Source organism: Manis pentadactyla, chromosome 2, assembly GCF_030020395.1.
Source record: "Manis pentadactyla isolate mManPen7 chromosome 2, mManPen7.hap1, whole genome shotgun sequence".
Taxonomy (NCBI): domain Eukaryota; kingdom Metazoa; phylum Chordata; class Mammalia; order Pholidota; family Manidae; genus Manis; species Manis pentadactyla.
This window is the reverse complement of record NC_080020.1, coordinates 154,488,325-154,505,705: the sequence shown is the minus strand read 5'-3', so window position 1 is coordinate 154,505,705 and position 17,381 is coordinate 154,488,325. Positions and strand designations below refer to the sequence as shown.

Here is a 17,381-nt window from a genome sequence, read left to right as displayed (position 1 = left end):
TCTACTGATGGTGTCCTTTGCTGTACAGAAGCTTTTTAGTTAGATATAGTCCCACTTGTTCATTTTTGCTTTTGTTTCCCTTGCCTGGGGAGATATTGAAGAAGTTGCTCATGTTTATGTTCAAGAGAGTCTTGCATATGTTTTCTTCTAAGAGTTTTATGGTTTCATGACTTATATTCAGGTCTTTATTTCATTTCGAATTTACTTTTGTATATGGAGTTAGACAATGATCCAGTTTCATTCTTTTGCATGTAGCTGTCGAGTTTTGCCAACATCAGCTGTTGAAGAGGCTGTCATTTTCCCACTGTATATCCATGGCTCCTTTATCATATATTAATGGACCATATATGCTTGGATTAATATCGGGACTCTCTATTCTGTTCCACTGGTCTATGGGTCTGTTTTTGAGCCAGTACCAAACAGTCTTGATTACTGTGGTTTTGTAGTAGAGCTTGAAGTTGAGAAGCAAGATCCCCCCTGCTTTATTCCTCCTTCTCAGACTGCTTTGGCTATTCGGGGTCTTTTGTGTTTCCATATGAATTTTAGAACTATTTGTTCCAGTTCATTGAAGAATGCTGTTGGTATTCTGATAGGGATTGCATTGAATCTGTAGATTGCTTTAGGCAGAATGGCCATTTTAACAATATTATTTCTTTCTACCCAAGAGCATGGGATGAATTTCTATGTATTAGTCTCCTCTTTAATTTCTCTAAAGAGTGTCTTGTAGTTTTCAGGGTATAGGTCTTTCACTTCCTTGTTTAGGTTTATTTGTAGGTATTTTATTCTTTTTGATGCAACTGTGAATGGAACTGTTTTCCTGATTTCTTTTTCTGCTAGTTCATCATTAGTGTATAGGAAAGCAACATATTTCTGTGTATTAATTTTGTATCCTGCAACTTTGCTGAATTCAGATATTAGATCTAGCAGTTTGGAGTGGATTCTATAGGGTTTTTAATATACAATATCATGTCATCTACGACAGTGACAGTTTGACTTCTTCCTTACCAATCTGGATGCCTTTTATTTCTGTTGTCTGATTGTCATGTCTAGGACATCCAGTACTATGTTTAATAGAAGCGGGGAGAGAGGGAGCAGCCTCTGGGTCTGGGCTGGTTAGCCGCATGCGGGGAGAAGCCTCTGCGTTAAGGTGTGTGGTTTCTGTAGGCAGGGCTGTTCTCTGACTGGTCTGCAGCAATGGCGGGGACAGCCAGGTTGCTCACAGGTGCCGGCAGGGAAGAAGGAACAGCAGGCTGCTTATTGCTGTGAGGACCTTGGAGCTGCATTGCCACCCAGGGGGATAGGGCACCAGAAGTTCCTTAAAGTTCCCAGCCTGCCGGGCTGAGTGTGCCAGGACAGTTTTGTACACCTGTTAAACCCTTGTCCCTTTAAGACTTTTAAAGTGCCTGCTTTTCTTTTGTCCCAGGGCAGCCGGCTGTGGGAACCTGTTCACAGTCTTGGTCTCAGATTTTACTTTTCTACTTCTCTAATATGCAGAGCACCATGCAGTGTGTGTCTGTGCTCCTTGGGCAGATTACTAGGGCTGTTTATTTAGCAGTCCTGTGCTTTTACTCCCTCCCCACTCTGATTCTTTTCCTCCCACCAGTGAGCTGGGGTGGGGGGAGTGCTCAGGTTCCGCCAGGTCACAGCTCCACCCCTAACCCTTTTCTGTGAGATGTTGAGTTTGCAGATGTAGCCTGGCTGGTGTGCTGTATCTTCTGGTTGCTCTTTTAGGAATAGTTGTATTTGCTGCATTTTCAAAATATATATAGTTTTTGGGAGGAGTTTTCCATCACCCTACTCACACTGCCATCTTTAGGTGGAGAGCCCAAAGAACTTTTAAATATTAAATTAAAATATTTAGGTTTGGCAGAAATATATCCATTAAAAGATTGCATTGAATGCAACATGTTAAACACCATGAAGAATCTTTAAAAAGCTCAATGATCTTTTGTCCTCTGACTCAGAATGATTCACTTAAATACAATCATTAGACTCAAATTATGATGTAATTTCCTGATTGTATCTCCTTTTTGGAATGTTACACAGGAGGATATTCATAACTACAGGAACAATCAGATATATCTCACTCAAGAATTTCACTTGGGACAGTGACTGTAAATGGGTTATGTGGTGGGGACTTGATAATGGGGTAACCTAGTAACCACAATGTTGCTCATGTAATTGCATATTAATGGTACCAAAATTAAAAAAAATGAATTTCATTTGGGGTCTGTCCAATATTATAATAATCTGTTAAGTACATTCCCAACAGAGCAATTCTAAAAGTGCCAAAGGCATTTTTATGAAGTTGTTTTTGGTTAAAAGAGTTCGGTTTCATCAGAAAACTATGAGATAAGGAACACCAATACTCTATAAATTATTGTCAAAAGTTCAGTTTTTAAGGCATGAAGCAGGTACTGTAACTTTATCAGTAACTTAGTTTTTTCTGTAAACATAAAAGAGGACTGAATTATTCAGAAAAACCTCACTGACATGAATCCCCATGAAGTCCATACCTCATAGTCTGTTGTGATCTGTATGGCTCCATCATGAATCCCTTCCAGTTTTTTTGCAGTAAGTTTGACTCTGAAGACTGCAAAATAGCCTGAAGCTAATATTACCTGTATGTGGTAGAAATGACATCATTCATTAGCTTTGCTACTTGAAATTTCCTATTAAAATGGAAAAGAAAGCTATAATAATAAAATGACTTCCAAATCCTAACGTTTACTGTTTACCTACAGTATGACAGTGGATTACCACATCATCATGCACAAATATGTCAAAATAATGTCCATCCTTGGATTTTTATTTACTACACTTATTCCATGGGCCACTGAAAAAACTGGCTCCCTGTGGAACAGATTTCCTGCCAAGGTGGGGAGGGGTATGGTCGTCATGCACCATCTGTGTACCTGTGTGAACAAAGAGGGTAAGGGCTGGGGCAGAGAGGCACAGCCTTCTACTGGCCCTTCAGCCACATTAGGGCATGAGAACATACAGAGCTGGTTCTGCTTCAAGCTCTGAATTTAACTGTCATGTTCATAATTATGTCTTCAGAGCAACTGAGAATGGGTCACATGAAAACAGCAAAATCAAGGAAAGGAGGAAGAGTCACAGTAAAAATCTTACAGTAGTATGGAGATATCACTCATTTTCTCAAGGTATTTGCTGATGTTTCTGGCACTTTTTTAAAACTGAGGTATAATTGACATATAACATTCTATTAGTTTTAGGTATATAACAACATATTTGATATTTGTCTACACCATGAAATGAGCACCACAAAGTCTAGTTACCATTCCTTACCATACATGTTACAGTTTCTTTGTTGCTGTGATGAGAACTTTTAAGATTTATTCTCTTAGGTACAAAATTCAATTTACAAAATAAATTAGTCATGGAGATGAAAGTACAGCATAGGGAATATAGTCAAGAATATTGTATTATCTTTGTATGTTGACAATGGTAACTACACTTATGGTGGGAAAACAATTAAATGATTGAAGTGGAAAAAAAAGATTCACTCTCTCAACAACTTTCAAATATGCAATACAACATTATTAACTATAGTCACCAGGCCATATATTACATTATATCCTTTACTTCTTTATTTTGCAATCTAAATTAATTTATAATGTCTTATCAGCAAAGTATGTAATTCAACCATTTGAGTGTAGATATACATATGATTTTACTCCAACTTCACTGTTGAAAGGAACACATTAATGGCTGGTATCATTATTTTTCAGCATTCTTTTTGTATTAAAAATAAAATCTCAGCTGGAGTGACAAATATTACTTCTCATGGAAATAACCTTTTTTGTCTTAAAAGGAGGCTTTATTTCTGAATCAAATTTAAAATACTATAAATTATTATAATATAAATATCCCCAAATCTACCACTATTCATAAATATTCAATTACGTAGCTTGAATGCTACATAGTTGTAATTGGAATATACATTATTTAGTACTGTTTCCCACTTTCTCATAAATGCTTTTCCAAGTTTCTACACACAATCATGTCTATAATTTTTCATTTGCTTCCTATTCAATCATAAAATCATGATTTATGAATTGAGCTGTTTCCAATTAGTTGAAATTACTAATGATGATATCACAAACATCTTCATTTTCACAATTTTTTGCTCTTTAAATTACTCCCATGGGAAGAAATCCCAAGAGTAGTAAATACTGCCAAACTGCCCCCCAAAATAACTGTTTTGGGGAGCCTTTCAGTAGAAGCTGTTTAAATAAATTTCTACAACCTGTGTCATTTCATGAAAGCATATTTGTCAGTGATCTTTGTGTGTAAGGACATTTGCTTTTCCTTTTGTAAAACTTCTGCAAGACGTTCTATCTTAACTTATAGATGAGCTATGTTACGCTCCTTCTCACACAAGGTGATTCTAATTCTGTTCCGAGGAGGTATACACTCCCAAGTTCCATTTTATGAGTGGTGAGGACTTAGATTGATACATTCTTTTTTCTGTTTCATGCTCTATTTTATGACCAACTGCACATATTTTTAAGACAGAGTACATAGGCACATCTACACAGGGATCAAACAAAGTTTGCCTCACCGACACTCTTTATTTAGTACATAAAATTGGCCAGCAACATTACTATGTAATTGAAAACACTCTCTACCAACACACAGGGCTCTCTCTTTTACCTAGTAAATTCAACACAGGGACAGTTTAGCACCTATAGGGATTTCTCCTATAGTGACACATGTATTACGAAAAGTTAACTTAAATTTGACTTGTCATATATAGTACACTCCATGGTAAGGTAGAACTTAATTCCTTTAGGTTTCAAGTGTTCCCATCATAAAAGGAGGGATTGAAGTAGATTATCTATAATGACTTTCAACAGCAAATAACCAATGATAGTATGAATCTTATTAGCTGAAGTACATAATATAGGTACAGCATTTTATTTGGGGTTTACACACACAGCTAAATTTAAAGAAACAATAAGAAAGTTTACTTACTGATGATTGGTCTGATAAAGAGGATTTTTCTAACTCTGGGAGGCTTGAGATTATTGTAGTTCTATTGCCTCTTTCAGTAGCTATGAGTTCTATTGATAAACCATCTCCTATGATATGCCAACTTTTTACAGCCAACTAAAAAAGAGAAAAAAGACATGGAAATGATTATTGTGGCACTATCATAAAATCCTTAAATGTGATTTAGAATAAAAATAGATTTTTACCTCAATTGGATTGCTGTTTATAATTGCAAATAAAATACTACTTGCTTCTGTAGCACTCAGTATGCCAAAATCTATGAAACGTTCCTCTATTTTGGGGGGTAATATAAAGTACTGGAAAGACATAAAAGAACTATATTAAACAAAAAACTGCACTTAGTTGTTGAAGAATGTTATCAAGAGAAGGTAATTAAGATACATTTAAGTGTCTATATTTTATGTCAGTATACACAAATAGATAGAATTAAGAATATTGTACAATGAAAATATTTTGAGTAATTGGACATGAAAACACTCATGGCCTCTCTGGAACAGCTATTACCTCTGAAGGCACATAAAAGAAGCAGGAAGCTAAAGTACTAGGAGAGGCTAAGTGAGCCGTAGGGCATCAGGCAAAAAGTCTATGGTCTCAGCGAACATCATGTATCCATAAAGCAGTCACAAATAAGGTATCACTTATGCAAAACAAACGAAGCAGGAGCAGGATGATACTGTTGGTCCTTCCAGCTCTACTGATGTAGGGCTTTTTGGAGAACTAACTTTTTGTATGTTCTAATTTTCTTTTTATGTTTCATATCTTTCCTATCAGTTTTATTTCCCATCTAAACTTCTTTCATCGATTATTTTAAGGACAGCTCTGTTTGTATTCTTTTCTGGTGTATTTTCTGTGTTCTTTCCTTCTATGCCGCTTATGGATAACTACTCCCAGTGTATGTCTCTACTGCCTGACTTTCTGAATTATCTGGCTCTTTTCTTTATCCTTTATCTCCTGGTTTTGGCCATCTCTTCCTTAGGTAGTTCCCTCTTTACTCTCCTTGTATATACTTTTTTCCTGCTTATTTTTCTTCTTTCACTTTGTTGGTTTTTAGCCATGATGATAACAGTTGAAAAACAAAACCAAGAGAAAGGAGAATGTGGAAAAGAGTTAAGACCTTAACTGAAGGACTCAACTGTGTCATGAGGAGAGATGGTTAGTGGGAAGGGTGAAATTAGACTAACTCATAGAGCACAGAAGACGGCAAAAATTTTTTTTATTAAGGTATTATTGATATACACTCTTATGAAGGTTTCACATGAAAAACAATGTGGTGACTATATTCACCCATATTATCGAGTCTCCCCCATACCCCAGTGCAGTCACTGTCCATCAAGTGTAGTAAGATGTCACAGAGTCACTATTTCCTTCTCTGTGCTACACTGTCAGAAGATGGCAAAATTTAAGAGTGTGCAACATGAAAACACAAAAGATGAGTGGGGAGTTTAAATTTTAAGGTAGATAATATACTTACATCTAAAAAACCTGTATATACCCGCACAGGTAAGTGAAATTTAGAAGCGTTGGTAATAAGTAAAATATTGTTATCTATGTGCATGGATGATGTGGATGGTATGAAAAACAGAGTAAAAATGTATCCTGATTCATTTGGAAGAATCAAGACTGGCTTGCTGAAGTTGTGAACCTAGGGAATTGAGGGAGAGAAAAAAAACAATGAACAATGTGTCAGCATCATCTAGTTGGTAGATCAGTAACATTAAAAGTATGAGGGTTCTCAGACGTACTTTAAACATTGTTTTGGCTTCTTCTGGTAGTAACACATCATGAATGAGGATCGCAAAACTGAAAGTATTCGTGAGGTATATTGGCCTTTCCACAGGGTCAGCAGGACTGTCGCGGATGTGAAATAGTGTTGCAGCGTGATCGAATCCCAAGTAACTATTAGAAAAAAACAAAAACAAAATAAGTCATTTTTATTTCCATAGGTTAATTTAAAACCCAAGTTCTTTTGTCACAAGTAATAATTTACTTTTAGCATTAAGGACTGCTATTAGAAAATTAGACGAATAAATATTTCAGTGACTGACCACATGATTTAAAACAAAATTTAGCTTGCAAAATATTGAAATGTAATATAAAGAACTATTCTCTAATGAATTACAGGTAATCCAATGTTAAAATCAGGAATGTACTAACAGAAGAAGTTTTAAGTTATTTTTAAAAAACCATGTTTATCATTCAATTGCAACCAGCTTTGTTAAAATGAATCCCTTCTGAGTCGCATATTAAACTATTATCAGTTAAAGTATAATTAGAAAATGAACATGTATTATTGTCCATTTATAAAAAGCTTTAGTTCTAGAACAGTTTATGAGTTTATAAAGGAATATAAATGATTTTGTTTCAAGTGACAATATACTTTAATAATAGGCCACAATCACTTGCTTGCTATACAAGGAATTACAGAAATACCTCAAATGATTTAAATATTATTTAAAAATCATAGGTTCATTTTTCTACTGTATTACTGAATTATTGAGATTTCATTTAAGCCCAAATCATGCAATCCCATTTACCCTTTTCTTCAAAAAAAAAAATACAACCAAAAAAGATCTGGAGCTGTCTCTCCTTTATAGCTCTACTTGTTCTTTTCAACAATTATTCCATGGAAATTATGTAAATTTGGCTACTAGTTTAGCTAAGGTCAATAAATAGGAAAACAGAATTTGCTGATTTGTATAAGTTACAAAGCTTATTTTAAAGAGAAACTCACCCATCTAAAACTTCTGCTTGGTATGGTATTTCAAGTTTAGAATAACTCTTTTCCTTTGCTTTAACAGTTATTTTCCCAGAAAATTGAGATGGTTTTCTTGCTTTTGATGCTGAAAGGCAACATAAAAAAATCACTTATGTCATCTTTTGCTATTGGGTTTATATAGAGAAGTATGAGAGTGACTTTATGTCTTTATCCTTTATCTCCTGGTTTTGGCCATCTCTTCCTTACGTAGTTCCCTCTTCACTCTCCTTGTATATATTTTTTTCCTGCTTATTTTTCTTCTTTCACTTTGTTGGTTTTTAGCCATGATGATAACAGTTGAAAAACAAAACCAAGAGAAAGGAGAATGTGGAAAAGAGTTAAGACCTTAACTGAAGGACTCAACTGTGTCATGAGGAGAGACGGTTAGTGGGAAAGGTGAAAACCTTCCTCAAAAGTGCTGACTAGGGAGAATCTTTGAAAAGTTGATCTTTCAATTGGTAAACAAAACTACATTTTAAATCAAATATCACATTATTGATACAAAAAGGGGAAAATTTTAGTTTTCCTGTGATGAGATGAACAGATAAAGAATTACCAAGTGAACACAATTCAGGAGGCAAAACACTGTATTTGAGCTACTTGTCCATAGCCATAAACTTTGGCTTTACCTTCAGCAGAGTTTCCCAACCTTGGCACTATTAGCATTTGGGGCCAGATTCCTTCCTTGTTCAGTGGGGGTGCGGGCAGGGGTGGGAGGCTGCGCTGTGCGTTGGAAGATGTTTAGAGGTGTTCTGGGCCTCTACTTGCTAGTTATCAGAGGCACTCCCTACAGGTGACAACCAGAAATGTCTGTAGACACCATGAAATGTCTCTGGGGAGGTAAAGCTGCCCCTCATTGAGAACCACTGGTTTGCAGCTGTATTAAGATATAACATTCCTTGTACGACCAGTCTTGCTATAAATACTAATATAGTAACACGCTGCAAAAAATGTGAAGAGTTATGAGCTCTAACTTATTACATAAGCCAACCCTAACTCACAGCATTAAGAGGAGTACCCTCTTGTCATACCCTCTCTGTCATCATACTGTCCTCACAGAAGTAAAACCTTTAAATTTTGTAGCAATTATGAAAAATTCCATCTGGAATTACAGAAATACATTCAGTTGGATCCAATCTGGATATCCATTAGATATTCCTTTCAAAGCAAATAAAGGATCTGTTTATCCCATTTAAGTATCCCAGGAACACTTTCACTTATGATAAGAATTTATGTGAGTTCTGCAAATTTACATTACCCAACTTTCACACAAAAGAACAACAAAAAAGTGGCACGACAGCCAGTTTGTGGCTATGTACAGATGATGACCTCAGATTTTCAAAAATCCCATGAAGTCTTGTTTCTTTCTGCTGGCTGTATAGCCATTTCTGGATGCTTTTAATCTTTCACTATTTATTCTGAGGTAAGGCTGATTGCAAGGGCTGTAATTTAGGAATTAGTATCTTATCAAGTCACATTTTAGCAAATGAGGTAGTCAAAAGCCTCAAGAAAAGTTGGTTAAAAATCATAAAGAAGAGTAACAGTAAGAAGATGCTGGCTTGGTGAGTGAACACTGTACAGTTAATACATACAGTGCATCCTGGAAATATCAGAAGTTAAATAAGGTACACATTTCTTGACTGACTTTCAGCACAACCTCAGTGGTACTTTGTATTGGAATCTGGGGCAGTAGTGGTGCAGGTAGTTTCCCATGATAATAAAAAACACTCTTAAGAAACATAGCACTTGCTTTAAAAGATGCCTTCCACTTTGTCTTTGTATTTAACCTAATTTCTTTAGGAATCACGACATGTCTATGATCTCAGAAGAACCAAAATTATTGACATTCCTTTATCTCAAGAATGGGAACACTGACTGGGCTGTCAATGCAGGCGTTCGGGAAGAACGCGGCAGAACACGCAGCCCAGCTATCCCCACTGCGCACTCCTACTCTGTGGATTTATCAGAAGGATGGGCCCTAAGTGCTCTGGGGGCAGGGATTATTACTGATGTTCTTCCTCAATAAGAGAAGAGAATGTACCTTCTGATGCAGGTGCTGATGATAAATGTGGGTCATGACTGTGGATCCTGGCAACATAGAAGACTATCACAGATTGGGAACTAACTGTGACACCAAAGCACAATACTATTTCTTGACAGCTGAGTTATGAAAGTGTGGCACATATTAACCTTTATTTCTGCAGGAGTTTTCTCTGAGGTCAGGGGATGAGTGCTGAGGCTGGCATCCTCCCTGGGACTCCTGGCTGAAGGAGTAAGTACAGATGCTCCCACACACTGTGCCTGGGTTCTGGCATTCTGCTACGCTCAGTAGCTCACTCAGGGATCAAATACTCTCTTCTGATGACGAGTTAAGACTCCTACATCATGGACCTATGGAAAATCTAGACTATGAGCAGAGGTGGCTTTAACCTAAGTCCAAAGCTTAAGCTTCAGGTCTCCTTACTTGCATAGGCCCTCATGAGAAAAACCCCATTGGGAGTTTTGGTTTCATTAAATGTAACTATATACATAGTTAATCAGCCATTAAATCACTGTTTAAAAACTTTTGTGACAGTAAATTCAACAAATTTTATAGTAAAGTGGTCAAAGCTGAATAATATATGCTACTGAAATATTATAAAGTCTGAGTTAACATTTCAAATGTTAAAATATCCAATACACATGTTTGAGGTAATAGTTACCTAAACTTACAATTCTATCATAAGGGCTTTTATGTTAGCTTAGTTAGGACTGTCTGCCTTGCTTATACAAGGCAATTTATGAAAGTGTTATACAGAGTACTTTATTTCTGCTCTCAAATTCAAACATGCTTCTGAAATTCAAGTATATCATCACTCGATTATAAATATGACTGTCTTTAGAGTTAAGGGAAAGTATAACAGGTATATATGTGAAAAAGCCCAGATTACAAAAATTTAATTCCAATCCTAATATATTTGGAAATACTAATTTAGGCTTATGAAGTTATAGTTTTCTCCCATGACACAATCAATAACGAGTTAATGATGGCTTATAAGAAAAACCAATCTAAGCAGTAATATAGAATCTAACTATAAAATGGTCTGGATTTCTTTATTAAGATGTCAACACAGATGCCTCCTACTTTATCAAAATAAGACCATCCCATTATAGAGAACCAGCTGAATACTTACCATCAAAACTAATACTTGCAACCTTGGTATATTTACTTTCTGAAGCTTTTAAGGTAATTGGTTTGAAGTGTACTGTTATAGCATCATTTTGTGGTGTAGGTCGAACACTCTGCAAAGATAAATACATATAGTGTTATGTTAGTCTAACAGTTCAGTAACATAATACTGGAAAGTGTACCAGAAAAGTAAAGCAGAATCAAAATTTGGGAAGTTTAACTTTGGTGGTCCCTTTAAATGGAGTAGGCTAAACTGGTAACACTTCAAGTTAATTTCACTAGAATATCTCTGTGAAATAAAACGACGGCCAGAGGAATAATGTATGATAGAATGTAAAGATTTAAGGAAAAACTAGTATGCTGGATATGAGTGCATAAAATAGGAAAAAAAAAAAGACATTTACTTTCTAAATGAAGGCCTTCTTCATATAGGAGGAGACATGAAGATTTATGACAGGGTCCCTCTTAAAAGAAACCCACAGTACTAAATGTAACACCCTGACTATATGAAGATGAAGGATGAACATGAACTTGGGAACTGGTGCCCCTTTGCCAAGGTGGTGTTGCAGACCCCACCGCTAAGGGCACGTTCTCTCCTCCTCCAGAGTGTGGCTGCCAAGTGGAGAGCCCTGGGGTGGAGGCAGGTCCGCACTCCCAGCTGCTGGACTGAACAGTGGGGCAGACTGCAGGGATGTGCAATTTGGAGAGGTTAGAATGCTTTAAACTTAAAAAATAAGATCTTTCTATTCAAACAGCTAAATCTAAAATATCTCAAACAGTAAAAGCTCATACTTTTGAAGCAAGCTAGAAAAATAAGTACACTTTAAGGTGGTTACTTTTTCTTGGTTATTCTTCCTGACACAAAGTGTTTTTTATTGGAAGGGAATTTAAAGATCCCAGCCTCCTTCCCTGTTTTATAGAGAAGAGAGCCTTGGAGTGTGGGGTGAGGTTCTAGTAGGTAGGAAGCAAGAGGCAGGGCTGGGAGCCAGGTGTTCTGGCTTGGTCCAGGGCCCTTTGCCTGGCATCCTAGTGCCCAAACATGTATTTATGAAATTGTGGAATTATACACACATCTTGCCAAAAATCTTTTGGAATTCAATTACAATCTTACTTTAGTCTCAAAACTCTTCTGGGGTTTTTGCTGGATCTTCAGGGGCTTTATCAGTTTGTGTTTCCTGCACAAACAACACGGTTCTCTCCTGTGACGCTCATCAGGGCAGGCCTGAGAGCACAGGCAGGTCAGACAGTTTCCCCAGCGGCCCTCCCCTCCTCTCAGCTCATTTATAAAGGGGGACTCTTCCCAAACCGAGCAGAGGGCAGTCCCCTGAAGGCCAAGTGGCACCCGAGAGGAGTGTGAGGAAAAAGTGTCCTTTTGCACTGTGTCTGTGATCACAGGGAACAAGGCTGGTTATTTATATCATGATTACAGATGCTGCCTCTTATTAGCAGTTGGCAGAGCATCTCCCTTCCTGCTGCTGGTTAGTCCTCAGTGGTTAGCACCACCTCACTGTACCTGGAACATGGCCCTAAGCATGGTTCTGCACTTTTCTGGGCTGGAAATCCTAAGAGCCTAGCTCTTGGCCGCAGGCCCTCTCATCATTTTAGCTCTTTAATCCTTCTTCCTATCACTTGTTTGAGAACTCCTTCTCATTTTGTTCATATCAATATGTTTATTACCAATAAGCTTGCTGTTACTAGCAATCACTTAAGTACAAATCTCTTTATTCCTTGAAGGGCATGTACAAATTACTTTTAACAATGAAACAAAGCAGTCTGAACTATAAGATCCACTACAGACTGGACATTTTTGTTCGGGTTCATTATATACACTACTCTACTAATATTTTTTCCAAAGGAAAGGAAAGCAGTACAGAAGTGCATGTGACAATCCCTAGTGATCAGTTTATGCAACAAAAGGATATTAAATATTTAATTACAAGTGTGAGTTTGAGTAAGCTGCCCATCTATTCTGGGCCTTATTTTTCCTACCTGTAAAATGCTGGGGGATTGGATCCAATTATTTTCTACAATCCCATTTATCTACACAATTTTATGATTCTATTGATTTTGTTTTTTCAAATTAGCCACTTCTGTCCTGAGGTTAAGATTTGTTAGAGAGATGAGTATATAAAGCTTTATAGTTTGCAGAGGACTTTCACAGATATGGTTCCTAATTCTTGCACCTGCTCTACTGTGTATGATGGGGAGGCAGTGGAACCTCGACCACTTTAAACATGCTTGAGGAACCAAAGTGGCAGCTCACCAAGTAACAACCAACACTTTGAGTGTTACCAGCCTGCACAGCACTGTGCCAGAATAGCCAAGCAATGGTGTTTATTATAATATAGTCACCCAAAGTAGTAAGAGCTTAGAATAGCTAAAGAAAAAAATGGTTCTCTCACGTGAAATATATCACCTTAAGATTTTCCTTACCATAGGAAAGTTTTACATTCAGTATTACCTTAAAATATGTTGTACTAATAGTAAGCTGATGTTCAATTGACTTGTGCTTTGTACAAATTATTTGTTCACTTGTTATTATTTTAAAAACCCCTAACTCAGTTAAAACCCCTTTTCCAAGGAAACAAAGCAGAGTGAAAAAAAACAAAACACTTAATAGTTGGTTCATTCTGGTGGCTTTAAGTGAAAAATACATAATCATTAACTTGTAATGAGCATATTCATACTAACAATATGTTTAAGTATCAGTCACTAACTGTTACTTAAAGTTAATCAAGAAGTAGAAAAAATATGGCAAGATTCCCAGGAAAGGCAGCTCGCACATGTTCTAAATATAGTTTCAGCCTTTTCTCACGACATTCATAACCAAACAATGCTCAGTAACTCTCAAGTGAGACTTAAAGGCCCAGGACATTCTGAAATTAGTTACAAAAACATTTGAGCAAGCAAGGAAAATAGCCTTTGGGTATATAACAACTGCATTTTTTAACAACAGACACACAGATTTCCAAAGCTGATTATCAAATTGACATTTGTAAAATTAGTAAGTGCATCTGTGATTCTTATTTATCAGTTAGCAAGGAAACTTCATGTAAATGTTCCTCTTAAGACATCTCAAGTGAACTTATTCCAACATCTATATAGTACTAATGTTTTCTAAATGTTGAGGACAACCATTTTCTCGAAGTTGTATTATAGACAATCAGTGTCAGGAAGGCTTGAACCTGGGCATCTCATTCCTAACAGGAGAGGTACTTGTATTTTGAGTTGCTTGCTTTACTAGTCCTGTATCTAGGAAGATGGGAGAATCTGAAGTCCCTGAAGGGGAATTTATAAGAAATCTCCAGCTTCTAGCACTGCCTAGCCAGTCCTAAAAATTCTATATATGCGTGAAATGGAAGCTCTCTTAAAACTCAGCTTCCATGATGTTGAAACCACAATGTTGCTCATGTGAAAGCTTTGTAAGACTGTAATATCAATGATACCTTAATTAAAAGAAAATAGTGAAGCAGAACCATCTGTGACATTAAGGAGTCCATTGGAAATCTGGATGCTGATTGAATTTTTGGTGGTTTTAACAACAGATCATTAATTAAACACATTTGTAATGCAAAAAAAATGGCCTTAAGGAGCAAATCTAGGATGAGAAGAGTCAACTGGGAATACTGCTTCCCATTATAATCCCTTTTGTATTTTTTAATTATAAGCATGTATTTCTTTGAAATAAGTAAAAATAAATAGAAAATAAAATGTTATAAACTGAGGAGAAAATGTAAGAAATTTGGAAATTAAAAAATTAATTTATTTCTAAAAAGGTAAAAACACAACACAACAAAACAAAAACACCTTCAGTTCCAAGATAGATGGGCTTGTTTCCTGGCTGTTAAGGGAAGAAGACTATACTACAATCATTATTCAAGTGGATGACCACCACAGAAGATTCTAACGTTCTGTACTCATTCTCCACAAAGTAGCTACAGTGACCCTGTACAACACATCAATCAGATGATGTCACTCCTGCTTAAAATCCCGTAATAGTTTAATTTCTCATTGCATTTTACTTTATAATAAAACCTAAACACTTCCCACTTGGCTCTCAAGCTTCCACCTTTTACATTCAACCCCTTCATGTTCCCCACAGCATTTTAAAGCTGTGCCTGCCTCAGGCCTTTGCACTTCCTGTTCCCTTTGCTGGGAACACTTTTCCGTCAGCTTCTCTTAGGGGTACCAACATCTTCCTCTTGTTATTCCGTCAAATACTAGCTCCTCAGAGACAACCTTGTCTAAATCATCTTCCTCCCCCACATACACTCTATTTCTTTCAGAGAACTTGGTTTGATTTACAATGACATCGTATGCCTGTTTGTTGTCTGTCTCCCAAAAAGTGAGCTTGGTAGGGGCAGGAACCTCAGTTGTCTGATTCGCTACTATATTCTCAAGTACTTAGTCTAGAAGCTGGCATGTAGCTGATGCTCAGAAAATATTTACTGAATGAATGAATGAATGAGGAAATAAAACAAAACTACCAAAACACTGGCAAAGTGTAGGCTCTGGATGTTAGAAAAAAATATATATATATAGGCAGATACAAATGTAGATATACAGACATATGCAGATCAATAGGTTTTTAATAGAATTATTAAATATGAAATTAAAATGATATATTAATAAAGACTTGATTGGTAAGTACCATTATATACCAGTATATTTTCATGCAACTTTTGACTTTTTATAGTTGAATAAGTCACATGAAAAAAGAAAAGCTTTGACTCATTTTTCCTATTTGGAAAAATAGGACCTGTGTACCCCATAGGATTGCATAGTAAGAGAAAAAAATGTTCACTTATATCTGAAAACTCCTTAATAAACGAGAAAAGAAGGAATATGGGTCTATTGAATTCCCTGTCATAATGAACTGAATATTGTGTTTTTTAAAAATTTATATTCTGAGGATTAACTGCTAATTTCATTTTTTAAAAGAAAATGTTTATTGAAAATGCCATTAGTTTCAGTCCATTCATTGTACGTAAAAAGTTAGACAAGATTGCTTGGGCTTAGTAAAGGCATTTTCCTATCATATCTCTAAGCCTTCACATTTCAGGAAGCAATTGCAGGCCTGAAGTCTGCTGGACAAGCATGAAAGTTCCCACTCAGACCCCACTCTGTGCAATGGCATCCCAGAGACTGAAGAAACCAGTAACAGATAAATAGCATGCTGAACACACAAAAAATCAAAATTATCTAACATCTTACAACAGATTATCTGATATGTGCCAATAGCCAGTGTCTGCTATGGGCAAATGCACTGACATCCAGAGCTAAAGAGGAAATCTCCAAATGTGGTGCCAGGAAGCTGTGCTTGTTCAAGGTGCTTCCTCTATGGAGGTGGGGACCTGAGCAAACAAGGAGAGGGCTGTAAAGAGAGGTGTGCGCTTGTTACCACGCACATGGTAAATGTGCTCCATGTGGCCAGGGGGTGCTCAAGGAGAAATCCAGTACAGAGTTGTTCAAAGAAGATGAATAGGTAGCACCAAAGCAAGCTGAACAAATTGCGCAGTGGGAATTACAGTCTATTCTAAAGGGAATGCCTTAACCTAGAACATTTTGAACAAAAAGAATCACAATTCTGGGTAGAAGATAAGATTTTATCTTTATCTGGGCCCTTGCAGACCCCTCCTAGGAGCATGGGTGTGAATTCTAACAGACTCAGGCCACTGTGTCACAGGACTCTCTCAGCCTGCAGAACGTTGGACAGGCAAGAACTCCAAGGGGGGTAGTTTCAACTCCACAGTATAGTGTGGGAAGCTCTCTACCAGACACCATGCTCCTAATACACCCCTGATTCTTCTATGTATTGGTCACTGCGCATGAGAAGGTGGTTACCAGGGATGGCCATCTGTCTCCTGTTTCCTCGTTGAGGGTTTGTTTACTCTCCTCCCTTTGGTGTCTGCTCCACCAGCTGATGGTAAATTCTGGGTTTGGCCATGATGGACAAAGGTCCTTCAAATCTCAAAAGCATTTGATCTACCGCATTTTATCAGAGTTCCCTGTTTAGGTTTCAGACATCAGAACAGGTTATAATAAAAATATGCTGTTCTCCTTCCCCATTATTTATTCCCTATGTATGTGTCTTGGGGACCTTACCAGAAGGTTGTGGGCCAAAGCAAAATTTGGGTATTTCTGTTTTTTTTTTTTTTTGCCTAAGGCGGTGTAATGGCACCCAATTCCACTATAAGGTATAAAGTCACCTGTTTTGTATGTATGTGTGAGGGAAGAGAGGCCTCTAGTTCAAAGTATGCCATCTAATACACTATGCTAAACAACTGCTGGTTACAAGGGGTACCTCTGACAAGCATTAACAGCATTCTGCCATTACCCACCCTATTTCTTTGCTTCATTATTTCTCTTCCCAAATTATCTGAATCTTTTTTTTTTATTTACCCATACCTTAAATCTAAA

The 17,381-nt window shown here is 36.9% G+C and overlaps 1 protein-coding gene across 2 annotated transcripts in view; it reads right to left on the bottom strand.

Annotated features, from left to right (window-relative positions):
• The window catches only part of TMEM131 (transmembrane protein 131), a 237,384-nt gene that overhangs the window by 48,217 nt on the left and 171,786 nt on the right, over window positions 1–17,381 (bottom strand). For both annotated transcript variants that reach the window (XM_057496958.1, XM_036879946.2), the window contains exons 12-18: window positions 10,966–11,074; window positions 7,769–7,877; window positions 6,780–6,933; window positions 6,509–6,679; window positions 5,223–5,333; window positions 4,999–5,133; window positions 2,517–2,621 (exon numbers count right to left, since the gene is read on the bottom strand). In XM_057496958.1, the coding sequence (XP_057352941.1) occupies window positions 2,517–2,621; window positions 4,999–5,133; window positions 5,223–5,333; window positions 6,509–6,679; window positions 6,780–6,933; window positions 7,769–7,877; window positions 10,966–11,074 (894 nt within the window). The remainder of the gene's footprint in view (window positions 1–2,516; window positions 2,622–4,998; window positions 5,134–5,222; window positions 5,334–6,508; window positions 6,680–6,779; window positions 6,934–7,768; window positions 7,878–10,965; window positions 11,075–17,381) is intronic.